This window comes from Ictidomys tridecemlineatus, chromosome 15 (genome assembly GCF_052094955.1).
Source record: "Ictidomys tridecemlineatus isolate mIctTri1 chromosome 15, mIctTri1.hap1, whole genome shotgun sequence".
NCBI classification, from domain to species: Eukaryota; Metazoa; Chordata; class Mammalia; order Rodentia; family Sciuridae; genus Ictidomys; species Ictidomys tridecemlineatus.
Window position 1 is genome coordinate 36,005,962 of NC_135491.1, and position 27,571 is coordinate 36,033,532.

General features: G+C 57.7%; 2 protein-coding genes and 1 long non-coding RNA gene across 23 annotated transcripts in view; 1 reads left to right on the forward strand and 2 right to left on the reverse strand.

The window, feature by feature from the left end:
• Positions 1-321: 321 nt before the first annotated feature.
• LOC110597319 (uncharacterized) lies at positions 322-3,243 on the reverse strand. 2 transcript variants are annotated; one of them, XR_002483135.3, is made up of 3 exons: positions 3,131-3,243; positions 1,488-2,238; positions 322-644 (listed from the first exon to the last, which is right to left on the reverse strand). It is a non-coding gene; the product is annotated as an uncharacterized LOC110597319 (long non-coding RNA). The 2 variants fall into 2 exon arrangements; XR_013430919.1 differs by lacking the exon at positions 3,131-3,243 and having other exon boundaries at positions 1,677-2,101.
• On the forward strand, positions 1,546-22,019 carry Katnb1 (katanin regulatory subunit B1). Of its 5 annotated transcripts, none has more exons than XM_040279728.2 (20): positions 1,546-1,665; positions 3,665-3,966; positions 8,175-8,305; positions 11,352-11,469; positions 16,192-16,292; positions 16,612-16,653; positions 17,154-17,237; positions 17,423-17,538; positions 17,919-17,990; positions 18,147-18,297; positions 18,388-18,578; positions 18,677-18,807; positions 19,207-19,257; positions 19,955-20,022; positions 20,137-20,256; positions 20,357-20,506; positions 20,775-20,851; positions 20,923-20,997; positions 21,185-21,301; positions 21,611-22,019. In XM_040279728.2, exons 2-20 carry the CDS (start codon positions 3,927-3,929, stop codon positions 21,741-21,743), a joined length of 1,968 nt encoding a protein of 655 aa, XP_040135662.1. In that variant the 5' UTR covers positions 1,546-1,665; positions 3,665-3,926; the 3' UTR covers positions 21,744-22,019. The 5 variants fall into 5 exon arrangements, with proteins under 5 accessions (XP_040135662.1, XP_021577158.1, XP_005318289.1 ...); XM_021721483.3 differs by lacking the exon at positions 1,546-1,665 and adding an exon at positions 2,178-2,311; XM_005318232.3 differs by lacking the exon at positions 1,546-1,665 and adding an exon at positions 2,467-2,612.
• An 895-nt stretch (positions 22,020-22,914) lies between these two features.
• Kifc3 (kinesin family member C3) overlaps positions 22,915-27,571 on the reverse strand; it is a 74,042-nt gene continuing 69,385 nt past the window's right edge. For 15 of the 16 annotated variants that reach the window (XM_078032397.1, XM_021721494.3, XM_021721491.3 and 12 more), the window contains 7 exons: positions 26,337-26,467; positions 25,845-25,968; positions 25,461-25,590; positions 25,127-25,356; positions 24,795-24,929; positions 24,299-24,407; positions 22,915-23,631 (listed from right to left, as the gene is read on the reverse strand). In XM_078032397.1, coding sequence (XP_077888523.1) covers positions 23,606-23,631; positions 24,299-24,407; positions 24,795-24,929; positions 25,127-25,356; positions 25,461-25,590; positions 25,845-25,968; positions 26,337-26,467 — 885 coding nt within the window. In that variant the 3' untranslated portion in view covers positions 22,915-23,605. Of the gene's footprint in view, positions 23,632-23,854; positions 23,882-24,298; positions 24,408-24,794; positions 24,930-25,126; positions 25,357-25,460; positions 25,591-25,844; positions 25,969-26,336; positions 26,468-27,571 lie in introns of all 16 variants that reach the window. The other variant, XM_078032390.1, reaches the window with a different exon arrangement.

The window sequence follows — 27,571 nt, forward strand, 5'->3', positions numbered from 1 at the left end:
AGTGTCAATCAGTCCGACCACTTTTGGAAAACCATTTGGCGTTACCTACTAAAGCTAAACTCTGGCCCAACAATCCCACCGGTAGCATCCACTCAACGGGGCTGCGGTATTTTGGATCTTGATAGGACCTAAAGGCCATGCGCTACGCCTTGGTCCGCAGGGTGGCGCTCTTGGGAGGTGATGGAAGCCCTAAGGGGCGGGGCTTAGTGGGAGGTGGGATCTCCACCTGGGGATTCTCAGTCTGCAAAACCTCACTGATAACCTTATAACACGCGCTTTGGGGTATGTGTACTGTAAAAAAATGTCTTTAAATGCATGGCATGAATCTGTCAAGTTTTTAGAACTAACTTCCAGTTCACAAGAAACTCAGGGGAGGAGGGACAATGTAAGTGGCAGTTGAAAGAAACAAACAACAAATCCAATACATGGGGTCCCTTATAAGGAAAGGGCTTAATTTCAAGAGATTAATGTCATTAAAACAAATTAAAGATTGGGGGATGGAAACAGAATGAATTTTAAAAGAGCCAAGTATGATGAATCTTGATTGGTTCCTGGTGAGATTTTTTTTTTTTTTTTCCAGTGCTGTAGACAGTTCTCCTGCTAGATGGGGGCTCTAGGAAAGAGCTATACCCCCAGCCTGGTTCCTACAGAAAAGAAAAAAGTTTTTAAATATATTTGAGGGATAACTGAAGGCATCAAGTATGGACTGGCTGTCAGAGAATTAATTTTCTTAGGGGTGGTGATAACAATGGTTATGTTGGAATAACAGCCCGATTTTAAAGACCTACATGTTTGCTCAGTATTCTAAGTGTCAGGATTGAAATGTCACAATATTTACAATTTCCAAGGGGTCCAGGAAAAAATACACAAAGCAAATATGGCAAGATGTTAACAAGTGTCGCAATGTACATGGTGAATATCATGTGCTATATTTTCAAGTTTTCTCTATGAAAAGTGATTTTTCAAAGTTACTATTAAGTTTTGCCGGGCACAGTGGCGCATGCTGGTAATCCCAGCGGCTGGGGAAGCTGAGGCAGGAGGATCCTGAGTTCAAAGTCAGCCTCAGCAACTTAGGGAGGCTCTAAGCAACTCAGGGAGATCCCATCTCTAAATAAAACATTTTAAAAGGGCTGGGATGTGGTTCCGTGGTTACCCTGGGTTCAATCCCTGGTACCAAAAAAAAAAAAAAAGTTATATATTTTGGGGGGTATTAAAAAGCGGGAAGTGGTGCACACCTGCAATCCCAGCGATCCCAGAGGCTTGAAGCAGGAGGATCGTAATTTCTAGGTCTGCCTCAGCAATTTACATAGACCCTCAGCAACTTAGCGAAACCCTCTCCCAAAAAATAAAAGGGGCTGGGTGCAATGTCCGGTACAAAGTAAAGTAGGGGAGTGCAGGCGGTACACCTTCACTCGCAGTTATTCTCCTAATCCAGCCCTCTCTTAAAAATCCCCAAACTCCCCTCCGGATCAGCTTCCCCAAAGTACCACGTGACGGTGGGTGGACTCTCAGCTCCCTGCGCTGGCAGAGGGGGTCCTGTACAGAGGGGATCTCCCAGGCTTTGACTTTAAGAACAAGGATTCGCGTCCTGGGGCCATTCTTTTCGGATGCGTGGTCTTTTATAAGCACCTTAACCTGGGCCTCAGTTTCCGCTTCTGTAAACGGGTAATTCCTACCCCTTGGGGTTGTGGCCAAGCTGTCCCGACCGGAGGTGCAGCGTGGAGGATAAACCAGGCGGTTCTAGGGTCTTCAGGCACTCGGTAGTTAAGGCCTTTCCCTGGGGGCACCCCGCATGGACAACAGGCTGCTGCTGCTGCTGCTGCTGCTGCCCACTCATCCGCCGGCCCGGGGCTCAGGCTGAGGGGCCCGCACTCCCGGGCTCCGCGCCTGACTCGGACCGGGAATCTAGCTCTGTTTCGCTCCAAGTTTCCCGCGGGGAACTCAAGGCGCCGTTTGGATCAAAGACGCAAAGTCTTCAGATCACTGCGGCACTGCCCGCAGGGAAATGCATGGAGGAGAACTACTGGCAAAATGCTGACTAAGTCCTCCGCTGGCTTCGCCCGGTTCCAAGATGGAAGGGTTCGCGGCTTCAGGCTGCTCTCCAAGTTCCCTTCCCATTGGCTACCGCGGGATTGGTTTTTCCAATAATGTGGATGCTGATTGGTCTATCCAGGACGGTTGCTAAAGGGATTGGAGCGACCGCCATTGGAGGCGACTCGCAAAGTTTTCAAACGCAACCTAGGTTGGAGGAAGAAGAGGAAAGGGAAAACGTGAAGCGAAGGCGGGTCAAAGAAAATGGCAGCCCGCGTTGGTATAGTAGAGACCAAAAGGCGTCTCTTGAACCCTCCCTCCTCGTGATTAGTCCGATTCAGGAAAAGGGGGCGGGTACTTAAGAAAAGCGGCAGAAGCGCCTGCTTCCATTGGGCAAACTTGGTAGAAGGCGGAGCGTCCGCGGCGGATGATTGGTGTGGGAGGCGGGGTGGGCGGGGCTCTGGGCCGGAGGTTTTGTTGTGAGGGTCGGTTGTCAAGCAGCGGCCAATCAGGGTAGGGGATGGAGGCAAGTGGGGGTCGCGCCTGGAGCAAAGCCTCGGCCTCAGGAGCCGCTGCTGCAGGTAAAGTGGGCAAGGGAGCGCGGAGGCAAGGGCAAGATGGGCCCTAGGCTGGGCCGAGCCCGGCAGGGCCGGTCGAGCTGCTGGCAGAGGGCTCAGGGCGGGGGATCCTACAGCCGGTGCCCCGCAAGCCGAGAGGGGTGGGAGGATCAGGCGAACCCGATGGACCAGCCCCAACCTTGGGACGAACGGGGCCAGCTGGGAGGCCGGAGGGGGAAAGCTAGGGAGGCCGGAAGCAGAATTAGGGGTCTGAAGGAGGATGGGTAATGAGTAGGGGCACATGAAGCCTAAGAGCGAATGAATGGGCGGCGCTGGTGGCAGCGGAGCAAGGGAAGTAAAGTGGATCTGGTGAGGTGGGGACCAAATTAGGGAGTTCAGGAGGTAAGATGTGCTCGAATAGGAGACCCAGGAGGCAGGAGAAAGGGAACACAGGGAGAGGGTTCATGGGAAAGAGGCGAAGCCGCTGTGGGAGGCGGGTGGGAGGCTCCGTGAGGTGGCTTTTCAGAGTTGAGGAGTCATACCTCTGACGCTCAGATGGAGGCCTACTTTCCAGCTCTGCCCTTGGGGATTTCAGTGGTCAGGAGAGGTTCCCTTACCAGGAGCTGGGGGATTGGACCCTCAATCTCCTTTTTGGGATTATTCCTAGAGAGGACCTTGTCAATGGCAGCCTCTGGGGTGCCTCTCCTGGGCCCCTAAGCTTAGCCTCTGACTCCACCCTCCATCCTATACGTCAGGTGAAAACAGTGATTCCCAGAAATTTAGACACGTGGTCTTCCCCGCCCCACTGCAGCTGCTGCACTTCAGGCAGCCAGCAGTCCTGTGGCAGAGCTGCTGCCCATTATCACAGCTTCTGGGAGGGCCTTTCTCCCTGTGCTCTAAGTGGCCTTGCCTGAGGTGCCCCTTCTGCAAATCCTCAACAACAATTTGCAGTGCAGCTCCTGATTCTGGTTTGCTTTGGTGCGGGTCAGTTTTTATCAAGTGGCCTTGGTGATCCAGGGGGCTGCAGCTCTTCCCAAATGTTTCCTAACACACCCTTACCTCGGTTTGTATTCCAGCCCACTGTTGAGCTGAGATGGCCCATGCCTGATATTCCATGATCTGGGATCCTGACAGATGTGCAGAAGCTGCTGCTATTGCTGCTGTGGATGAGTTAAAGACACCAGGTCGTCCAGGGCCAGGAGAGGAGACATTCTCTCTGCCTGGATGTGTGTCAACTCTCTGCCACCTTGATTGGTGGATCTGGGGGGGATCCACCCCCACCCCAGAAGAAGGCACAATCCATTTTGTGGGTGGGGCTTTAAGTGCCAGCCCTGAAGGATGGCCACCCCTGTGGTCACGAAGACAGCCTGGAAGTTGCGTGAGTAGTTTTCATTTTTCTGTATCATTTTGTTTATTCTGTTAGCTGCTCTTTGCTGGGCAGCCTGAACCTGTGGCTGTGTCTCTTCTTGGAACAGACAGAGACTCCCAGGCCTTGTAAGGTAGACAAAGATGTAAATCGTGCCTGTGGCACTCCTTTGCTGAGTGGTGACAATGTACAGGTGACTTAACCTAAGGCTTACTTTTCTTATCTGTACAATGATCACACCACATTCGATAGTTGCTGTGAGCTTGAAGTGAGATTTCGAACATAGGATTGCCAGCTAGGCCAACAGGCAGAATGGGATGAGAATATGTCTCCCAAGTCAGACTTCCTTGGTCTAATGAAAGCATCCTGGGATATGGGTGGGGAAGGGTGGTGGGAGTAAGAGTGAGCACAGGGATGCTGACTGGGCTCTGGAACGTAACCGAACATGAGCATCCCCACCCCCACCATTACTTTACACGAGTAGCTCTAAACTCTTTGATTTAAGACCCCTTTATACTTTTAAAAATTATTGAGGACCCCAAAGTGCTTTTCTTGTCAATATTCACCATGTTAGAAGTTAATAGAGACAGTTTGAAATGCAAGAGTGTATTATCAGACAGGGACAGAGTGATGATGTCATCATGTCATGTGTCTCCTGGAAAACTCCACTGCATGCTTGTGAGCAAACGAAAGTACAAAACACAAATACCATCTTAGTGTAGCTAGGAAGATAGTTTTGTCCTTTTGTACCCTCTAGAAGGATTTTGAGGATCCCAAGGATCCCTAGAGCACATCTGGAGAACTGCTGTACACCTTGGCCCTTCTATGGGTCCTACCTCAGTTGTAACTTGTTGGCATAGATTTGATGTGTTCCACCTGCTCATCTTCTGTTGCACACTGTCCCTGGCTGCTCTCAGGAGCTGGGGTAAGGCTAAACCACTTTTTAGCCACGAGGTGCTGGGCAAAGCTGTTTGCTGGACCCCACTTTCCTCACTTACAAAGTGAGACACTCGGGGCATATGCAAAATATCTCCAAAGCTCTGTGGAGAACTTTTATGGTTCTTTTATGGAGAACAAAGTTCTGGGAGAACCCTTTTATGGTTCCCCAAAGCATGGGGTTACTTTGGACAGAGCCATTTCATATTTATTGGGATTGTGTATCTATCCCTTCAACAGCTATTCTCTGCTGAGCATAGAGCCAGGCAGTGGGGACCCAGTGGGGGGACAGAATGGACAGGGTTACTGTACCCTTGGAGCTCAGCCTCGGGAGAGCAACAGGCAGGAGTTGGATAACCACATCCATCCATTTCCGACCTTATCTAATTCCAAGATAGTACATGTGCATTGAGTCACTGAGTGACAAGGGCACTGGGGCAGGGGGTGCTGTAGGCTGCTTGAGCCGCAAACACAAAGACCCCGAAGCAGGAAGGTTGGTGTATTAAAAGGACCTAATGGACACTATGGGCTGTGGCTCAGCAGTAGGGAGAACATGGTGCCAGAGGAAGCCATTGAGTCCTGCAGGGGCCCGTGTCCATAGGACCTCAGCCCTTTGACACAGCTTTCTCTGAATGGCAAGGTCAAGCCATCAGAGTATTGGAGCAGGAGGCAGTGTGCCTAGGAATGTTGGGCATTTGCAAACAATTTCATGTGCACAGTGCTTTCCATGGTATAAATTGTCTGAAAAACTCAGGATCGTGTGACTCTAGGGTCAGGAGGTGCTTGGCCGGATGGACCTGTTGAAGCCCAGTTTTGCTTCGTCTACCTAGGATGCAGGTCCTTGGCATATCTGGCCAGAAAACAAAGTGTTCTGTTGGGCTGGGATGTGGCACCCAGGAAAAGTGATGTGGGATTGTGCAGGGCAGAGCAGTTTGCTGTCACCCAGTCTGCTGTTAGACACTGAGAACTGTGATGTGTCTGCATTAAAATTGGGCACTCAGGTGTGGGCTGTGGCTGGTTGATGGCCTTCAAGCCAAGACAAAGCGGGAGTCTCAGCCTACATCCTGTGCCCCCTGCCCGTTCCTGGGGCATGCCTCCTGCCACCCCTCCTAGGCTGTGCTCAGTGCCTGGCCACACTGCTAGAGAAGAGGTGTTTCTTACCCAGAGTCTGCAGCTCTTCCATCCCTGTGCCCTATGCTGGGACTGGGACTGCACTGGAGCATTGAGGCAGGAACCCTGGCTCTCACTCCCCACGGTCTCCCCGTGCGAGGCCTAGAATGGACTGGGCTGGGTGAGGGCTGACCAGAAATGCTTCTGTTATGAACTGATGGCCATCTCCAGAGACCGCATTCCTGAGATCCAGCAAGAACTTTCAGCAGTAAGGATCAGAGTCAGGGCACACTAAGGGAGGCCTCAAGTTGGTCCAGGGAGAGGGCAAAGTAGATAGGGAATCGCTTCAGAGGAGGGGACAGGGCTCAAAGTTTGTGGGCAAAGTGCTCAGGGAAAAGATGGGTTCCCTTATTGCTGGGCTGAGCAGAAGCTTTGGAATAGATAAGTGCCTTGGCCATCGATCCCAGACATCTCTGTCCCTGGTGCTCAGAACAGGAGGCTCTGTGGTTGGTGTGAGGGCTGAGTAGGGCGGACTCCCTGGAATCCTTATGGTGAGTTTCCAGTACCCCAGCTGATGTCTGGGCCTGCAGGGAGCTCCGGCCCTGGGGAGGTGTCATCTGTGAGGTCAAGCCTGTGGCCTGGGCCCCTGGCATCTTGGACAGCCCTTCTGAGTCAGGCCGCCTGGCTTTCCCAGGCCTACTTTCTCAGCCTGCTTGTGCACTGCCGCCTACACCAGAGCCACTCAGCCAGGCTGGAGTCGGAGCTGGGGCAGAGGAAGGGCCCTCTGCAGACCAGCTGTGACAGACCTTTTCCTCCTGTCACCCAGACCAACCCTCAGGGCCTTGGCATGTTGGAGATTTCCCTCGCCTGTGTGGGGAGGCCTGCCTTTGCTCCTCTTTGTTTCCAGGAGGAACTCGCCCAGCGACTGGCTCAGAGGCCTGGGCCGCCACCTGGCTCCCTTCAGAGCACAGATGAGCCCCCCCCCGCCCCCCGAGGATTAGGTCTGGGGCCCCACAACCCAGGCTAGGGGCCCTGCTGGCTGCCCATAGGCCTTATCTCCTACTGTGTCTGGTCAGCCTCACCCCGCCCAGTCCACTCTGGTGCCTCTTGCGCCCTCCCCACAGAGCCCTCCCCAACCTGCCTGGCCCCGGTAGCCGCTCCCGCTCCTGGGGCAGCTGGCCCTTAGCCCCCGCCTCCCCGGGCAGCAGCTCCCTCCTCAGCAGCTCAGGGACAAACCCGTTCCCACAAACTTGCAGCAACCCCCAGGGCAGGCACTATGGTCATTCTGTTTATTAGACAAGGATCAGCCCTCAGAGGACAAGTGACTTGTCTAAAGCCACACAGTAGCAACCAGCAGAGCTCAGCCAGCACCTGAGGATGGAATCTGAGCGCCGCCCTGTGTGAGCTCACCTGGGGACAGCCTGCCTAGAGTGCACTTCTGTTGTTTTGAGATTGTGTCCTGGGGTGGGTCTGCGTGTGAGTGGCACCTAGTGCATATATATATATATATATATTTATTTCAATGGTGATTTTTTTTGTTCTTTTCCTGTTATGAAAAAAGTATCATGAGCATATTGCTTAAGACAAAGTTAACTGAAAATAGCAAGTTAATCTTAAAATTTTAGTTTATTTGTCCCTTGGTATCCATGTAGGCTTGGTTCCAGGTCCTCTATGTGCAAATACCAAAATCTGAATGATGCTGAAGTCCCCTGTATAAGATGGCATGTTATTTGCATAGAGCCCATGATCTTCCTCCCATTTGCTTTAAATCATCTCTCAATTATTTATAATGCCTGATAGGTAAGTGCTATGTCAGTGATCGTTACACTCTATTGTTTAGGGCATAGTGACAAGAAAAGAGTGTCTGTCTGTGTCCAGTGCACACATTCATTTGCTAATATTTTTAAAAATGAGGTCTGATTGTGTAGTTAGCTGTATTATCAGTTGATGTGCAAAAAAGAAAAAAAAAGAAAAAGAACAAATCATGCATAGGACAGGAATAACTGGCATTGAGAGTCCTTTCAGTCCCAGGCCATACCCAGTCCTGTCGCTGGCCCTACAGCTCGTGGGAGTTGTCTAGGTTTCCGATCCAGAGCTGGTGGCCAAGCAGGCCCCCCCCCCACATGGCCCCATCTAGGACCCTGACTGCCTTCTCCCTTTTCTTTCCTGTGTAGAGGAGATCGTCGCCCACGCCAGCAATGTGTCCTCGCTGGTGCTGGGCAAAGCCTCGGGGAGGCTGCTGGCCACAGGCGGGGATGACTGCCGCGTCAACCTGTGGTCCATCAACAAGCCCAACTGCATCATGGTGAGGCTCGGTGGGTCGGGGCGTGCACCTGGAGGGGACTTGTGAAGGGCAAGGTTGGGGGCTGGGCAGCAGGTGGCTCTCCAGGCACTGTTAAGCCCAAGGCACGCCTGTCTTCTGGGGCCCAACCTAGGCCAGATGGGGCCAGCAGTGCTGCCCCCCACTGTCTGCTCAGTGAGGCCCAGGGCAACCTAGGCTGGCTCGGACAGTGGCCAGCCCTCAAGAGTTGGGGAGCCACCTGGCTGAGGGGCAGAATTCCAGAGTGTTCAAAGTCTAAATAAGCCCTGGGCCTGTGGTTGAGCCAAAATGCTCATAGTACACCAGCCCAGCCAGCCTGCTCACCGGTCAATGATGGATTCCCAACCTCAGTCCTCAAAAAGGATTCCCAGGAACCCAGTTGAAGCTGCTTAGGGAGCTAGTTCTTTAATAGCAGTTTCCCTAGTTACTCATATTCAGTGCAGGAAAGCATGAAGGAGGAAAAAACAAAAATTAATTACAGGCAATTCCATTTTCCAAAGACCACCATGGTTGATATTTTGGTCTGTGCCTTTCTAGATTCAGAGATGCACATATATGGGCATGCATGTGTGTGCATATGTGCAAATACATGTACGTGTATATACATGTAAATGTATAAAACTCTGTCTTCAGAATACCATCTTATTTACTCTTGCATAACCTGGTTTTTAAGAATAACAATGTTATAAGGATTTTCCTATGTCAACAAATATTCTTTTACAACATGATTTTTAATGGCTTCCTGGTATTCCATTATAGGGATGAGCTGTAATTAGCTTAGCCACACCCTGTTATCATCATGAGGCTGTTGCCAATTTTTGGCTCTGCTAAACCACACTGTGGTGAACATCCTCTTCTACCCAAACCTTTGAGCACGTCTGTGATCATTGCATTTAATCTGAGGGTGTGCACTTTTTAAAAAGCTTTCAAAACATATTTCCAAATTGCCCTCCAGAAATCAATTTACATCCTCACTGGTAGCATACGAATCTGCACTTTCCCCCCACATCCTTGCCAACACAGGGAATTACCATTCTTATGACTCTTGCCCAAATAAACATAAAGATAAAACGGAGGGAATTGATATTTATTTGTAGAAACTTAATTACTTAGGCATTTTTATGACATCCAGGGGAAGAACTATGATGTACTTGAACTACAATCAGTGTACTGGGGTTCAATAAGAATGGAATTGAAATTTTGGGGTTTTCTTTTCCCTGAATTGCCAAAGTAATATATACATGAGTTGGAAATAATCAAAATGGGACAGGAAGTGATCCATGCACTTGTCCCCCAGAGCAGGGTGGCTAAATCAGTGAGGCCCAGGGCAATCTAGGCTGTTGGGACAGTAGCCAGCCTTCAAGAATAGGGGAGCCACCTGGCTGAAGGCCAGACTCCTTTTGGGCACCAGGGCAGCCTTGAGGTTTCCAGGTGGCCTCATCTGAGTCACTGTTTTGTCACTCACCCTCGACCAGGCGCCCAGATCTTTCAGTGTCCCAACCTGCTGCATTCTGAGTGTCCTGTGACGTGGACACATGTGCTCCCTCTGCAGAAGGTCCACTGTTGTGAACTTTGGTTTAGGTTTGAGCATGTGATGTGCTCATATGGCCCAACATCCAAAAGACGGAGTGTGAACGGTGAAGTCTTCCTTCCTTCCTTCCTTCCTCCCTTGTCCCCTTCCCTGGAGGCAACCCTGGCTCCAAATACTTTCTGTGGCCTTCTGGAATTATTCTGTGCATCAGTGAGCAAATATGTATATCTGTTCCCCGCTCCTGCTTTTTTACACAAATGATATTGTACTGTGTACACCGTTGTCCATCTTTTTCACCTGAAGGGGTCATGGCGATCAGTCTGTCGTGTTTGAACGGCTGCCTTACTCATCTCCATGACTGACTAGTCTTTCGTTGGGCAGGTGATCATGGAGACCATAGTTAGCTGACCACTTTCCTAGGATGAGCATTTGTGTTGTCTCCAGTCTCTCGTTAGAGAGATCCACGGCTGGGCTGGGATGTGGTATGGAGTCAGAGCCCTTGCCTGGCCTTCGTTAGAGAGATCCACGGCTGGGCTGGGATGTGGTATGGAGTCAGAGCCCTTGCCTGGCCTTCGTTAGAGAGATCCACGGCTGGGCTGGGATGTGGTATGGAGGCAGAGCCCTTGCCTGGCCTGTGCAAGGTCCTGTGTTCACTCCACAGTACTGAGTTCCCTGGGTTGGCATTGTTTTGTATGGGCTTGGGCAAAGAGAGGGTGAGTACTTTCCCGAGGTGCAGTTGCTGGTTGGAGGGGACCGTGCATTTCTAATATGGGTGGGTTTTGCCCGTTTGTGCCCCAGACTCGGGCTGGACTGGTTGAGCCTTCAAGCTGCTCGTAACCACTGGGCCTCTGGGTAGTTACACTGAGGAGCGGTCCTCCCCCCCCAAGCAGGGCTGTTGTCCTAGCAAACACGGACAGAGTTGCCACTGTGCTGTGTGAGGACCAGCAGGTGGGGAAGGACAGACACATGGACTGGGTTCCAGACTTCTGTCCAGAAAGCTGGACATGCCGGCACCTCCTAAACTGAGTGTCCAGCCTGGCCCTGCCCCCCTCTGATGGTTTGAGTAGGCGAGAACCTGCTTGTCCCCCTACAGAGTCACTCCCAGCCCCCCTGGGTTCCATGGTGGGGTCTCCCACTGGGGCAGGCAGCCCTTGGGAGTCTGGTACCCACAGGGACCTGTGCCTGGGAGGGGGAGATGAGAGCAGTGGACTCACCACTAAAGGCAGGCATCTCGTTATCATGGTCACCCGCTACCCTGCAAGGGTCTCAGGGCTATTTCTATTGGTGACACCCATGCCTGGGAAGGGGCTGGAGGGTGACTGGGGTTTGTGCGGGGGCAAGTAGCCATACGAAGGGGGTCTACAAGAGGGCCCGGGTATGGCCCTGGGAGCCTCCCTACACCAGCCACCTCTTGCCAAAGCCTTTCCCAGGGACCCTGAGTTTGGGGCAAAATCTGGGGGTGTCCCACAATGCATTGAAGCTGCCACTCTCTCTCCACAGAGCCTGACAGGCCACACGTCCCCAGTGGAGAGTGTCCGCCTCAACACCCCCGAGGAGCTCATCGTGGCTGGCTCCCAGTCGGGCTCCATTCGTGTGTGGGACCTGGAAGCTGCCAAAAGTAGGCCTCAAACTTAACTTCCCTGCGCGCAGGTTTGCACTCAGCTTCCGGCTCGGAGGCAAGTGCACGCTTCCCTCCTGGGGTACTGACCAGATGGCGTGGTGCCCACCCAGCCCCCTTAGCCTGGAGCAAGGTGCACTGCTGCCCCTGAACAGCTGGCACTGGGAGGTGCCCATGGACTGTCTGGATGGGTAGCTGTGTGGGTAGGCAGGTACGCGTGGGGGTGGACTCAGAGCCTGGAGTGATCAGTGTCCCCAGGGGCCCGCACAGGACTCCTGGGTGGTGGGAGGCTGTGCAACGCACATCTCCGTGGGGCAGCCCCCACTCAGCCCCATGGGGACGTGGGCCTGGAGCGGCCAGGTCTGCTTGCTTCTGTTTTTTGAGTTTATTTTTCATCTGGATAAAAGTAATAGGTGGTTTAAAAAGCCAAAACAAATATGTCCATAAGCTGGGCATGGTGGCACATGCCTATACTTCTTGTGACTCTAGAGGCCGAGTCAGGAGGATTGCAAGTTTGAGGCCAGCCTCAGCCACTTAGCAAGACCCTGACTTAAAATTTTAAAAAAGGAGGATATGGCTCAGTGATAGAGCACCCCTAGGTTTGCTCCCCAGTACTACAGAGAAAAAGAAAATACACATAAAATATTGTCCTTCTACTGTGGAAGATGAAGATGTCTCTCACATCTGACCCCTGACCCCCTCACATTCCCCCACCACCCGCAGTGTCACTGTTTAAACAGGGCCATGTTGTAAGGGCCTGGGGAATGGTACTCACAACCCATTTATTCCCTGGAATTGAACATTGTTCTTTTTTCATCTGTATGTTTTCTTCATTCCAAATTCTGTCCCAGTAAAGTAAAGCTCCTCCTGTTTGCCTCATGCCCATCCCATAATCCAGCTGTCCCTTCTCAGAGCTTTGTTCCCAGGTCCTAGTGACACGGGAACACTGGACCTGCAGCCCTTTTGTCACTGGGCCTCCTTGTCTTTGTCTGCTACCCTGAGTCCCAAGACATATTTGCCCTCAGGATTGTGAGGGTCCAGCTCCCCTGGCTCTGGGGTTCCAGTGCTGTCCCCTCTGCAAGATCCTTCATGTGGGACCTTTCCCCTCCCACTGTCCCCTGCCCTGAGCTTGTAGGATCTGTGCCCCAGCTTTGTGAGGTTTCACAGTAAGGAACACAGATGTGGGTTGGTTTTCATCTCTGAGAGGGGTCCCTGGTCCTTTCTGTCTGGAGGTGCACGCCCTCGGTTCTGGGCCTCCAGGAGTCTGCCTCCCCTCAGCGGGGCTGTCCCAGGCCTGCAGCTGCTGGGGTGCAGCAAAGTGACGCAGCTGCCAGCCCCACGGACAAGTCAGGAGGGTCTGGGAATCTGTGTGGAGCCCACACGCTCTTCACCGTTGATAGCTAAGTCACCCTATTGTGTGGCATGCCGCGCGGCTAGCACTGTGAGACCGATAGAGCCCATTTGCTACCTCTGCTCAGCTGCTCTGTCTGGGACCTTTGGGCGTGCCAGGCAGGAGGCCACCATTGCAGCTCAGGAGGGTGGGGACTGTGCCAAGGCTGCCTTTTCCAGAGAGGCCCTCGTGCCTGGCTGAGCCTTGGGGCTTCTTCCGGGCCTCTCTTTTACACATGCTCTGCATCTGCAAGACAGCAGCCATAGGCCACCTGTGCCCAGCACCAAGGTCCCCTGTGCTTGAGAACAGTGCTCTGTTTGTGTCAGTAGTCCTCGGGAAAGATGGCGCCCTGGGCCTCCACAGTGATGGTCCATTGAAGAGCAACATGGTCCTGAGAACCCTCTGATGCTAGATGGCTGCCCACGGTGTGTCTCAGCGTAGGGTCCCCTCCTGGCCACACCATATGGTATGTGGGCCTTGCTGGACTTGAGAAGGCTGAGAGAGCTCATCTAGGATGCTGGCTCTACCTGAGAAGGCAGCCAGCTGGGTCAGAAGCCAGCATCCCGGGCAGCCTCTGCCTAGACCCGAATCCCAGAGGACGCCAGCAGCCGTACACAGGCCACTGAAGAGCAGGGGCCAGACTTCCTCGGCTCTGCTCTTCCTCTCATCAGAGAAATGTGAGCAATTCCACGAAGTGACCAAGGACTGGAAGCTGAGGGCCTCTGGATTCCAGGGCGCTGGGTTCCTGCTGCATGAGGAGCCATGGCACATGGCAGTCCCCCACCCCAGGATCTGATTTGGTAGTGGGGTGGACCCCAAGTCGGGCTGTATTGAGCTTCCAGGTGATTATGATGCGGAGCCAGGTTGACAGGGTCCCCTGACTTTACAGATAGGCAAACTGGGGTTCAGGGAGGGGACTGAGCTTGGTAAAATCCCCGTGGCTACAGGTGGCAGGTCCTGGGACTTGAACCCTGGTGGCAGGACTCCTGGCCCAGTGCTCCCTGCTCTGCCAGCTGCTGCCTCGAGTTGGGGATTCTCAGAAGCTTTCCCCAGACTCTAGAGTTCCCGGATCCTGCGGCCGAAGCTGGGCATAGACGAGCAAGGGCAGAAGTCATGCCAAAAGAATGTGGTCCTGCCAGCCTTCCACTGGCAACCAAGGGCACGGGCGGGTCAGCATGGGTCCCCCAGGAGGCTGTGTGTACCTCATGAAGCTGGCCCACGCAGGGCGAGACAGGACCTTGGGGTCTTTGCTGTGGGAGGCGAAGTGAGTCGCTGGTGGGCTGGAGGCTGGCAGGCCAAGGCCTCCTTAGCCTGCAAGGCAATGGGAGCCCACGCAGCACAAGACGCGGAGAGCCAGGAGGGGCGCAGCTCGGGGCACAGTGAGGCGGGCTGGGTACTCCCTGGAGACATGCCAGCTGCCTGTCACACTCCCCAGGTGGGAAGGAAGTGTAGTCCCAGCTCCTGTGCCTGTCACGGCCTGCTGCAGAGGACACTTAGGCCAGATGGAGCAGTGGACTCTGTGCCCAAGGTGGTGAGGACGGCAGCTCCCTCTCATCCTGCTCTCAGCCATGCCTGCCCTCTGCTAGCAGCTGTGGCAAAGTTCATGATGAAGGTCGCTGCTCAAGAGGCAGCACCTACTCTTGACTCCCAGCCCTATGCCTGCCGTCCGGCCTCAGGCAGGCCGCTGCACCCTCACGCCTCCTGGCTTGGCCACAAAGACCCAGTGCCTGGACAGGGCCACGTCCGCCTGCTGAGCACCAGAGTGCTCAGTAGATGAGCAAGAGAGGTGCCCAGATGGCACAGCCCTGGGTAGTGCCTTGTCACTATGCCAGAGGAGAGGTCTCTCCCACTTCCCTGCAGCTGTACTGTCAGCTAGTGTCTCTTTGGCACCACCTTGGGCAGGTCGCTTGCCCGTGGGCTTCACTGCTAGCTGGGGGGACAGACAGAAGGGGATAAAGGCAAGGAAGAAACCAGAGGAGGAATAATTACGACTGGCATTTACTGAGCTCTTGGCACGAGTCAGGTCCAAGCTGAGCATTTGCAATGATTTTCTTACTCAGTTCTGACCAACTCAATGCAAAGCTCCGGGGGTGAGTGTGTGCCTAGGTCACAGAGCAGACGAGCCATGCCAGGAAGAGTCTGTTTGGTCTGATTCCCCCGCTCACTGCCTGACGTATTTGGATGGACAAGATCAACAGTTCTAGTTCTCCCAGTGCTTGGGTCTCATGGCTCCTGTCCCTAAAGTATTCTATCTGAAGTCCTGAACACTTCCCACAACAGAGAACTTGCTGCTTCACTAGACACCCGGTTTCACTCTGGCCCAAGCCTCAGATGGCTGGACTCCCGTACCCCACGGCCCCAGTACTCTTGGGCTGATCAGTTTTCTCTAGACAATGGAAGTATAAGTCTCAAAAAGCAAGACATGACAGCTTTGCGTGGTACCAGAGAAGACCCCAAGGCAGTAACGTGGTTTGATGCCAGCAGGCCCTGGCCCGGCCGTGGAGCTGCCTGCCAAACCTTAAAGGATGGGGGCGTGGCTCCTGGGCAGCAGAGGTGCTCGGTGCTGTCCTTAGCTGTGGCCGCTCTTTGTTCTCTCAGCCCCTTCATTTGACCTCATGGCTACTCTCAAGATCCCATGGATTGCTGGGTGTGGTGGCCCACGCCTGTAATCCCAGAAGCTCCGGAGGCTGAGGCAGGAGGATCGTGAGTTCAAAGCCAGCCTCAGGAGTGGCAACGCACTAAGCCACTCAGTGAGACCCTGTCTCAAAATACAAAATATTGCTGGGATGTGGCTCAGTGGCTGAGCGCCGCGTTCAAACCCCAGTACCCTCTGCCAAAAAAAAAAAAAAATTCCTGTGGATAAGCATTACCCCAGAGGGCCACTGAGAACCCGAGACGAGTCCTCCCCTCCACCCACCAGTGCCCCTCCTCCACGCACTGACACCTCTTCAGATACCACCCCAAGAAGCCTTCCTGGGATTCCGTCTTCAAGCCACTTCCCTGCAGCTGCACTGCCAGCTAGTGTCCCCTTGGCACTGCCATGGGCAAGCCACTCGCCCAGTGGGCTTCACAGCCAGGAGCCTGGGCTGAGCGAGCGCAGGTCTGGCTCTGCTGCCTCGAGATTCTCTCGTGGGCACGCTGGGACAAGCTGGGCGCTGAGCACTGTGGCAGGTTTGCTGGGGAGTTGAGCGGTGACAGAGGTAGCTGCCATCTCTCGAGACAAGAGGGAATTAGTGGTCAGGGTGGCGGGGCTGTGGCTTTCTGTGGTTGGTTCTGAGAAGCACGCTGCTGACCCGGCCTTGCGCCTGGCCTCTGCTCTCTCTTGGTGTTAGTTCTGCGCACACTTATGGGACACAAAGCCAACATCTGCAGCCTGGATTTCCACCCTTACGGCGAGTTCGTCGCCTCGGGTTCCCAGGACACGAATATCAAGGTGAGACGCTGCTCCGCCCTGGGTCCCACGCTGGCTGGCTGTGGCTGAGCTGCCTGAGGGGTGGGCTTCCACCTTGTTCTGGGGATGTCCTCCCTCCTGAGCAGCACCCACACCTCCTGGGAAAGGGATGGGCAGGTGCTTTCCCGACTCTTGGGCTCAGAGCGCCCAGCCTGAGTGAGCCTCTGTCTGCGTTAGTGGCTGTCACTACCTGGAGGTGCAGAGTCCCCTCTGCTCAGGGCTGTATGCTGCCCTCTGGCTCAGGCTCTGGGACCAGTCCTGACCTCTCCTGACACTGCCCCTCTGCCCTTCTCCCCCACAGCTCTGGGACATCAGGAGGAAAGGCTGTGTCTTCCGGTACAGGGTAAGGCCCGTGTCCTCTGGTACCATGGCGTGGGGAGAGTGGTGTGGCCCCAGATCCTGGGGGTCTGGGGAACTGCCAGCTGTGGGTGGGAACGTGGAGTGTGGGTCTCGGATGCAGGTGAGCCACGGGTGGCTCTCCCCTGATGTGAGCGGAGCCACAGTGCCAGGCTGCTCTGTGCTGTGCCACCGCAGGCAGGTGGCATGGCGTTAGCTGAAGGGGCTCCTGGCCATATGAGCCCGGCAGCCCTGTGTTCAACCAGCAGTTATTTTGGGGGGTTTTCAGAGCCTTTAGGGGCATTTAATCTCTGAAAGAGTCCACGATCTTGACATCCTGGCATCCTGCTGGCTGTGAGTCCATGGTGACATGTGGAGACATCTGACTGTGGCTCGCTGTCCCTCTGTGCCTGTTCCCTGGGAAAGCCCTGTGGGGGCAGGGCTGGAGGGGTGGGCGAGGGGCCTGTGGGGCCAGGCCTTCCCGTGAGCTTGGTGCTGTCTCTGCAGGGGCACAGCCAGGCCGTGCGCTGTCTGCGGTTCAGCCCTGATGGGAAGTGGTTGGCATCGGCCGCAGACGACCACACAGTGAAGGTAGCTCCCAGTGTGGGCCCAGGGGCGGGAGGCTGGGTCTGCTGATCACACTCAGGCTGACCCCGCCACCCTCCCGAAGTGTCCCATGCCCTGAGCCTGGGCAGAGTCAGCAGTGGCTGGATTAGAGGGAGAGCAGGCAGCCAGGGGTCCGTCCTGCCCCTGACCCCCACCCTCCCTGTCCCCAGCTCTGGGATCTGACTGCCGGCAAGATGATGTCTGAATTCCCTGGTCACACGGGGCCTGTCAACGTGGTAGAGTTTCACCCCAATGAGTACCTCCTGGCCTCCGGCAGCTCTGACAGGTGAGCAGAGCCAGCTGGCCGCCATCCCTCCCGCCTCTGTCCTGGGTGTCATGTTCTGGTGACTGTGTAGAAGAGTGGGCTTCGTCTGAGCCAGGCCCTTGTCTCCCTCAGCCTTGGTTCCTGGGCCCCGGGGTCCTGGGCTCCCTCGGGTCGGGGAGGCCTGTGACCTGGGGCCAGCCCGGCAGGCAGGGCCACACAGCCCAGCTGGGTCGTGCTTACCCTCCTGCTGCCGTGCAGGGCCAGCCCCTGCCCAAGACAGGGCTTCCTGTGGCCCTGGGGACAGAGGTCTCTAGAGAAAGCCACTGGGCAGGCCCGAGGCGTGTGGCGGGTAGGCAGCCGGGTGGGGGAACTGGCTTCCGACAGAGCGGCTGCCTTTGCAGGACGATCCGTTTTTGGGATCTGGAGAAGTTCCAGGTGGTGAGCTGTATCGAAGGGGAGCCTGGCCCCGTCAGGTATGCAGGGGCAGAGTGCTGGGCCCAGGCCCTGGCCAGGGGATGCGGTGGGCCCAGTGCCCTGTCTCCACTTGGCCTCTTCCCTGGCTCTCCCGGTGTCTCAGAGTGGGGTACAGGGAGTGCCCTGGGACCCACGGCCAACTCTTCCTGGCCCAGGAGCGTCCTCTTCAACCCCGATGGCTGCTGCCTGTACAGTGGCTGTCAGGACTCGCTGCGTGTCTACGGCTGGGAGCCCGAGCGCTGCTTTGACGTGGTCCTGGTGAACTGGGGCAAGGTAGCCGACCTGGCCATCTGCAATGACCAGCTGGTAAGAGAGCCGAGGCACCCATGTCCACCCTTCTGCTAAGCCACTGCCCCCTCAACCCCAGCCTCCTCACTCCCTCCCCTGCTTCCCCAGATAGGCGTGGCCTTCTCTCAGAGCAACGTCTCCTCCTACGTGGTGGACCTCACACGAGTCACCAGGACGGGCACTGTGGCCCAGGACCCCGTGCAGGACAGCCAGCCCCTGGCGCAGCAGTCGCCCCACCCCAGTGTCCCTCTCCGGCGCATCTATGAACGGCCCAGCACGACCTGCAGCAAACCTCAGAGGTGGGCGCCTGGGGTGTGGGCCCGGGTCGTCCTGGGGGCTGGTGGGGGCAGCCCGACTCACCTGGGCCTGGTGCCCTGGGCTCTGCCCTGCACCCCAGGGTGAAACGCAACTCGGAGAGCGAGCGTCGCAGCCCCAGCAGTGAGGACGACCGGGACGAGCGGGAGTCCCGGGCGGAGATCCAGAACGCCGAGGACTACACCGAGATCTTCCAGCCCAAGAACAGCATCAGTGAGGCCCCTGTCCTGCTGAGGGGAGGCCCTGGTCCTTCCCAGGGACATCTGGCTGGGCTTGAGCCCTTTGTCCTCATCCCTGGCCCCCTCCTGCACCCAGCCTCTGCCTTGTCCTCCAGGCCCTGTGGGCTGGGCGTCCATGGGACTGAGGGCAGGAGCCTGGGCACTCCCCAGCAGAGGCCCAGCAGCCACTCGGTGCCCCAGCCCTGCCCTGGGCAAAGGGAGGGCCCACAGGAGAAGTGGGCTGGGGCTCCTGGGGTCAAGAGCGGTGTCATCTTTGCCTGGGGACAGCTTCATCTCAGCATTCTGACTAGCCCCTGGGCCCTCGGCTGGCATGGCCAGGAGGGCTCTCAGACAGGACGCTGGTGTCCTCAGTCAGCCCACTTTGCTTCGGCAGGCCGGACACCACCCCGAAGAAGTGAGCCCTTCCCAGCACCCCCAGAGGATGGTGAGTTGGGGCAGAGCTGGCCTCTAGGGGCCTGGCTCTCCCAGGCCTCCCCTCCATGGCATGACCTCCAGCCTCCCCCCACGGGCTCCTGTCCTTCCCTCCTCAACAGTGCCTGCTGTTTGCACGGGCACGGCCCTGGTGACAGTGGGCGTGAGGCAGGCAGGTGCTCCCTTGAGGCCTGTGCCTAACGGTGGAGAGAGACAGTGGACAGACAGCTGCAGGGGGCCTGCCTGGGGACACGTGCTGTGAAGGAAGTGGGGTCACCAGGGCCACTGGACATGGGCTGAGGGGACGGCTCTGAGGAGGTCTGAGGATGGTGAGAGGAGGGAGAAGCCTGGGGAAGGAAGGCACTGCGAGGAGGCCTGGGGGCCTGGAGCTGACAGCCAGCCCAGCAGGAAGCCAGGCCCTGCTGGGAGTTAAGATGAAGATGGAAAGGGGCAGGGGGGCCCTCTCCCCCTCCAGTTCCTGTTCACAGCCCAGGTCCCCTCCCTACTCGCACTCGCTGTGAAGAGAGGGCTGTGAATCTCCTGGGTCCCATCCACAAAGAGACTGGAGGACAGGAGGAGACAGGCTCAGCCCCCGGACACAGATCTCCCTGTGCCACCCCCTGGGCACAGAGCCACCTAGAATCCCACCCGGGCCTGCCTCTCTCCCAGTCTCTCCTGGTCTGATCCAGTGCGTCTTCCTCTTGCCCCAGACACGACCACGGCCAAGGAGGCAGTGAAGCCCAGCACAGCCATGGACGTGCAGTTCCCAGCACCAAATGTACGTCCAGGGCTGGGAGGACTGGAGTCCTGAGCCAGGATCGGGGTCGCCCATGTTAGGAGGCAGAGAGGGGAGGCCCAGGGTGGCCACCTGCTGATCCTTTGCTCCCTTTAGCCTGAAGCCCTTCCCCAGCCCCTGGTCACCACTTCCACGCCTGCACCCAAGGGTGATCCCGCCATCATCCCTGCCACGAGGAACGAGCCCATTGGGCTGAAGGCCTCTGACTTCCTGCCTGTGAGTGGGGTCCAGCTGTGGGGTGGGTGGAGGCCCATGGGCCAGGGCAGAGCCCTGCCACCTGTTCCCGTGTCAGCGTCTGGGTGCCTGTCCCACATAGGCCGTGAAGGTCCCCCAGCAGGCGGAGCTGGTGGACGAGGATGCCATGTCCCAGATCCGAAAAGGCCACGACACCATGTGTGTGGTGCTCACCAGCCGCCACAAGAACCTGGATACTGTGCGGGCCGTGTGGACCACGGGCGATGTCAAGGCAGGTGCCCTCCTCTGCCCGGGGCTGTTGTGCCCCACTGCTGCCTGGCCGACATGACACCAGGCCGGGGCTGGGGCTGGGGCTGGGGCGGGCAGCCCTGTCTCACCCGACCTGCTCCTCCCGTGTGACACACGCTGCCATTCATGGAGCATCCGTTTCTGCTGGGCCTTGCCCTCCTCCTTTTAGGCGCGTGGTCTTGGTAAAACCCCAGCCCCATCTTCACACCTCCCCACATGTCCCACCCGCTCATGGAGCTCTGTTTGCACAGACGTCCGTAGACTCTGCGGTGGCCATCAGTGACCTGTCGGTAGTGGTGGACCTCCTGAACATCCTCAACCAGAAAGCGTAAGTGGCCGGGAGGGGGAGGGAGGGGTGGGCGGGGCCGGCCTGATGGTGCCTGCCTGGCCTTTCCCCAGCTCCCTCTGGAAGCTGGACCTGTGTACCACGGTGCTGCCACAAATCGAGAAGCTTCTGCAGAGCAAGTACGAGAGGTAGGGAGTTGGGCCTGCATGGGGTTGGCAGTGCTCCTCCAGGGACCCTGCCCCTCTGCAGCAGTGGCCAGAGCAAGTGGCCTTGTGTCTGCCCCCCCACGCCCCGTCCCACACTGTCCTGTTGTACCTCACTACCGTTCTGGTTGCCCTGGTGTCCGTCTCTGACTCCACCTGTCTGTCCCTGAAGCTACGTCCAGACAGGCTGTACCTCCCTGAAGCTCATCCTGCAGAGGTTTCTGCCGCTGATCACTGACATCCTGGCAGCTCCACCCTCCGTGGGTGTGGACATCACTCGTGAGGAGAGGTGAGGGCCAGTGTGTGCCTGGCAGGGGTGCCCCAGCAGGCTAAGGGACACAGGGCCCATATGTTAATGGCCCTGATATAGCAGCTCATGGGGAAGCACACAGGGTTGGGGGTGGTGGCACAGGCCCTGGCCAGAGCCTGGGTTCTTCCCCGTGCTGGCTACGCCCTGAGCCCTGGCATGGCCTCGGGTCCTGTGCTCAGGGCCACAGCCTTCCCTTGGGAGGAGGGCTGTTAGGACAGCTGGGTCCCGATGCTAGGTGGGGCCATGGTGGCCGGCTGGCTGCCTCAGGTGCCAACCCTCTGCCCACAGACTACACAAGTGCCGGCTCTGCTACAAGCAGCTCAAGAGCATCAGTGGCCTCGTCAAGAGCAAGTCGGGCCTGAGCGGCCGCCACGGCAGTGCCTTCCGCGAACTGCACCTGCTCATGGCCAGTCTGGACTGAAGAGCCAGTGGGTGGGGCACCAGGCAGCCCTTGGGCTTGTCCTTGGCACCCCCTTCTGTTCTGTGTGCCCTCTGGCCACGAGCTCTGCCGGCCCCTGCCGCTGCAGCTATCCTGGAGATGGGCTGGCCCACCGGCCACCTCCACAGCCCGGATTCTGCAACAACTTCCTCTCCAGCTGCCCAGCTTTGCCCAACTATTGCTTCTTGGGGCAGCAAACTGAGCCCTGGGGCTGCTGCTGTAATTTATAAGGCAAATTTTATTAAATTTGTAACTATTCCCTGGTTTCCTTGTGAGAGGCATCCTCTGGCCTCATGGGCTCCCCAGGCCCACGATGGCCTGTGCTGTCCTCTCTAAGCCAGTAGGGGGCAGCAGGGTAACAGAAAAGGTCAGTTCAGACTGGAGAAGAGGGTAGCCCCTCCCGCGGCTAGGGGAACAGGTGGGGCTGGGGCTTGGGCTGGGCCATACTCCCAGCTGTCCTTTGAGCCCCTTCAGGGCCCTGGAGGCCCAGCCCTGGCAGCTGTGCACTGCAGGGTGCCAGGATCTGCCACCGGCTGGCCCCCAGAATGCCTCTGACAGCTTTCGTTTCCTCCAGGAGTCCCCTGGGCTGGCTGGCCAGCCAGACCCACCCCTGTGGTCATCCCTAAAGGGCAGCGCCCCTACCCTGCTGCACTGCAGCCCAGGCAAGGAAAGGAGGGGCCCTCTGAGCTCCTGAACAGGGTCCCCTGGGGGGTGGGAGCTGCACTGATCAGGGTACTAGAGGCACCAAGGGGAGGGTGGTATCCTCCCCTGGTCCCTTCACCCAGGACGGAATGCCAGGGCAGAGGGTCAGTGGTGGGTGGGTTGGTTTGGGCAAACCTTTGACAAGTCTCAGCTCCCCAGACCTTAGTGTCCTGCCTGAACACAGGTAAAGCCTGTCAGGTAGGGCAGTCAGCAGGCACAGGCTGGGCTCAGAAGGGTAACTGTGACTGTGAACAACAGAAACAGGCACTTTTACAGGGTGGGGGGGCAGCGATGACCCCCGCCTCCTCCAGTTGTTCAGATGTGTGGTCCTGGGAGAGCTGGGTCCTGGAGGGCTGGTGACTGGCCAGCAGTGGGAGGCAGCTGGTCATGCCCCTGCCCAGCTCCCTGCAGTCCAGCCAGCGGGGACTCCCAAGACCAACTCATACTACACTTGTGTAAAAAGGCTTTTATTTTAATAAGTAAAAATGGCTAAGCTTCCAAAAGTCTTTAAATAGGATTTCGGAGGAAGGAAAATGTCAAGGAGCCAGTGGGCAAGGACAGCGCCTGGTGCCAGGCAGATGCGGGGGACTTAGGCCCGCCCACTGGCCACCTCTGCCAGCCATAAATACAGCCTGGCCCCGTGGCAGGGAGGACCAGGCGCCTATGTACACCTAGGCACACTATGTACATGCCCGGCTGGGGACCTCCCTCTCTCCTTGGAGGAGAGCAGGGACAGGCTGCCCCTGGTGCCCACCAGCTCAGCTCTGTTCCCAGGGTTCCTGTGCCTTCGTGAGGCCTCAGCCTACCCCTCAGAGCAGGCTGCCAGGCCCACAGCCTGGGGAGGAGATGGGCCACCCCGGGCCAGAGGCCCACCCTCCCACACGCTCCTGCCCTCCCTGTGAGGGCCCAGCTCCGACGGATGGCTCAGGCCTGCCAGGCAGGGCGGGCCATCCCTGCCTGCCCTTTAAGCCCATGACATTGTGCCCAGAGCCACAGCCGAGAGACACTACTTCCTTCTGGACATGTTTCTTATCTCTGAAGAGAGCAGGGCAGAGGACCTTCCACCTCCTGTGGTGCTGCTGTAGCAGGAGCAGGCCAGCAAGGCCTTAGGGTCCAGCTCCAGGCCAGCAGGATGGATGTCCTCACACAGGCACCAGCCTGGACTTCCCTGTGGGAGGAGCCAGGGATCGTCAGCCTCTGCCCCGCACTGCAGCTGTGCCCACAGCAGGGGCAGATGCCAGTGCAGGAGGGGGCCTGGGAGAGCACAAGGACAGCAGCGGCAGCAGGACAGGCCCAGCCCCAAGCAGCTGAACACCGGCACAGCCCTGCCACCCAAAGCTGGCAGCAGGTGGGTGGCAGGCAAGCAGCCTGGGCCGCTGGCCCCAACTCACCTGGACACTGCAGCCCCAGCCGTCAGGCTGAAATCAAAGCAACAGGCGTCTCACTGTGGGCCTGCCCCTGACCAGGACGTGCTGCCCTGTCCCTTTGGACTGGGAACAGGCCAGGCCTTTCCATGAGAGCCCAGCAGAGGCTGGAGCCCTGGACTGTAGTTGGGGATGGGGCCCACTCATCTGGGACATGGGTGAGCCCTGAGTTTCCACCCTCAGAGCCAGGGCCCAGGGCAGGAGATGCAGCTCCTCCTGATACCACCCTTCTCTGGGGGCCTTGGATTTCCCATCTGTAGAATGGACACAGTCCTGCCTGCCCTGACTACCTCTAGGGCAGGGAGGATGTGAGACTCGTGCTAAAGTTACAAGCTTTAACAAGGAAAGGAAAAGCCCATCCAGGTAAGGGCAGCCTGGTGGCTGAGACTGTCCCTCGTGTGGGGATCTCACCAGAGGGCTGCAGCTTCCTCCGGATGGAGCCTGGGCGGCTGGAGGTCCCAGAGCTGGGGGCCGAGTGGGCTCGTGCTGAAGGCTGTGGTGTCTGGCAAGCCGACTCCCACTGTGAAGAGGAAGGGGGTGGGCGTGGCTGCCCTGGCTCCTCCCCTCCCCCCATGCTTCCCCACCCCCATTCCTAAAACTCTGTTTCCTCATCTGCAAAATGGGCCTCATGATACTCCTGCCTGCAAGAATTAAGTGAGATAATATAGGAACAGGAGTCAACTAGTTCCTATGGCAACGCCCCATGTGTCAGGCCCGCACAGCAGCTCCCTGACAACGGATGCGCTCCTCAGGACCTCTCAGGCCAAGAAGACTTGGATTAAAGGGCTACTGGGTTTGGGTTCAAGTTCTAACCCCACCCACCAGGCAGCTTCTTCCCCTCCCACTCAAGGAAGTGCCCCACCTCCCCCTGCCTGTGACCATTAAGTGTGACACAGGCCTGGAGTACCTCCAGATGCTCCTGGCTAGACCAGGACCCAAGCTCTGTGCGGCGGGATCCAGGGCCCAGCTCCACAGAGCGGACCCTCTCAGCAAACTTGAGGGAGTAGAGCGTCTCACTGGTGTTCTTCTCCACGGGGGACACCTAGGAGACATGACAGCTCGCACCCCACCCGGGCCAGCTGGCTGCTCCCAACCAGGGGACTCCAGAAGGCTTCGTGGAGACAGCCTGGCCTGGCTGAGGGGAGGGTGCAGACCACAGCGACCAAAGACCAGAGTCGCTCTCTGCAGCCTGGGATCCTGCACACCCAGGGCTGTGCCACCCTGCCCCAGGGCCCTCACCTGCACCACCATGAGCGTCTTGCTGTCACCGCTAAGTGAGTCCTGCAGCAGGTAGGTGAGTTTGGAGTTGCGGAAGGGCACGTGGCCCTGGCGGGAGCGGAGGGCAGCAATCACATCCCCCAGGGCTGACAGCGACTTGTTGATGTGCTGGGCCTCCCGCAGGCGGCTGCCTTCGGCCCCCGACTTGCCCACACGCTCCGAGCCAGCCAAGTCCACCAGGTTCAGCTTCCCTGCGGGGAGGATGGCAGGCAGATCCATTGCCATTGGTCCCCATCCATTGCCCACGACGGGGACCCTGGCAATCCTCAGCCAGGCCGCCTGCCGCCTGCCTCACCCGTGGTGCGCAGGCCGGTGCTGCAGTCCACACCGCGCACCGTGACGATGAGCAGGGCATGAGAGCGCGAGCTGTGTTCGTTCAGGTTGGTGAACTCGGTGGTGCGGTTCGTGTGGCCAAACTCAAACACCTGGGGACAGTCAGGGGCACAGGGTTCAGAGGGAGGCTTTGGGATCGCCTGTCTCTAAAAGCAGCCCTGGGAAGGGTGACGCCACCTGCTGCGTTTCAGACAGAGGAGAAACGGAGGCCCAGGAAGGCCTGGGGACATGCCACTTGGGACGTGGCTGAGCCTAATTCCAGCCTGGTCCTATCCTCTGGAACAGCCTGCTCATGTCCAGAGTGTCACCCAGCACTTCCCCGGCCCCAAGTCCCCGAGGCGGGCACCTTGTTGATGTCCTCCACGCTCTGCACCTGGAACTCCGTCAGCCCCGGCACGTACAGCTGCCCGCTGCCATCCGGGCACAGCCGGATCTCCAGTTTCTCCTGAGGCTCTCTGCCCAGCAGGTCCCTGGAAGGGCAGGCAGGACAGTCGCTGCATCCCCCTACCTCCCCAGCCTGGACGGATCCCTGCCCGTCACACCTTCTTTGACCATCAGGTTAAGCCCAGCTCTCCCCATGCCTCTCCCAGGCCTCAGCTGAAGAGGTGAGGCAGACTGTTCCCCAGAAGTCCCCGGATGGTCTCTCTGGCCTCCACACTGCACTGGCCTGTGGGCAGGACCTCCCAGGCAAGATCAGGGAGAGCATCTCCTGCTGGGACCACCTGGCCCTCCTGGGCTGCGTCAGGTGGACCTGGGACGAGCTGCTTAGCCGCGCCTTTGGAAGTCGACTCCCACCGGAAGGCCCTGCCGCCCACCCGGGCTCCAGCGCGTTGCCCACCTGAGGACCTCGTTGTAGATCTCGGCCGCACTGACGGTGATGGTGTACTCCCAGTCGGACGCCTTGTCCTGCACCTCGGAGAAGAGCAGCTGCAGGGCCCGCTGGTTGATGCCTGGGTTCTCTGGGGTTCCCTGAGGGTGGAAGGGAAGACCCCAGTGGCCCTGATGTTGCACATGAAGTCCATCACCTCCCGCCCCCCCTCAGGAGCCCCCCACCAGCTCCGCCGACTTCACCTGCCTGGCCTCAGTTCCCCCCTAGAGTGGCAGTGCCCTGCCAGGTTGGCCCTGAGGCTTCACACAGAGCCGTGGGGTGGAGGGCCTGGCCTGGCTCTGCACAGGGCTGCCGAGCACCTGAGATGTGCCTGGCCCCGCTGGGCCACCTGGGAGGGGCAGCAGAAGTGAGTGGATCCCCTCACCGGCCACCTGGAGCTCGGTGGGTGGCGGAGGGTAACCACAGGCTCTGGGTCCTGAGGGACTGGCAGACCTTCCCAGAAGGTACGTGGCGTCCCTCAGAGTCTGGCCCTCACCACTCCCCTGCTCTCCCAGGACCTAGCTGTGTCCCCTCTGCAGCCATGCTCTCCCCTGACGGCCAGTGCTATCTCCTGGAGCCCCCAGATGCCCTCCCTGCCAGGCCTCGCCTCTGGCTCTGTGTTGTCCCTGGCACCTGCTGACTGGCTCTGTTCACCACTGTCTCCTCACTGCCAGGTGGGCTCCAGTGGGGACAGGGACTGTTAGGTCATGTGGGGGCCCCGGTGCCTGCCTGGTGACTGACACACCTCAGTCCTCAGCAGAGCTCTGAGTAGATGCTTGGTGGTCCTGGTAGTCACCCCAACTCTGAGCAGCCCCAGGACAGCAGGGAACCCAGGAGGTGCCACACTTAACGTCACCACCTCCATCCTGGCCTGCCAGTTGGCCTGCCCCTCAGTAACTGGGCTCCATGACCCTAGAACTGGGGAAGCGAGAGCCCAGAAGAACAGAGCCACGGCAGGCTCCCAGGGGGCACCCATAAGCTGGCCGGAAGGGCCTGTCCAGTCTTCCACCACCTTCACCCAGACACGGGGCACCTGCCTCCTCCCCTACCTGGAATTACACACACACCCCAAGAAGCCAGGAAAGTACTAATGAGCCAACAGCAAACCCCCGAAGGCCAGCTTCCCATTTCCCTCCACGCTCAATGTTCCTCCTCCTCTCAGGCCCCACTCCTCGGCCATGCCACCTGCTCCCGCTGCACCTCAA

What these genes read in the sequence shown, in the direction of transcription:
- Katnb1 (XM_040279728.2), top strand. Translation starts at nt 3,927, where the DNA reads ATGGCCACCCCTGTGGTCACGAAGACAGCCTGGAAGTTGC. An exon ending in GCTGTGTCTTCCGGTACAGG is followed by an intron (nt 16,654 to 17,153) that starts GTAAGGCCCGTG and finishes CTGTCTCTGCAG; the next exon opens with GGGCACAGCCAGGCCGTGCG. An exon ending in CTGCAGAGCAAGTACGAGAG is followed by an intron (nt 20,998 to 21,184) that starts GTAGGGAGTTGG and finishes CTGTCCCTGAAG; the next exon opens with CTACGTCCAGACAGGCTGTA.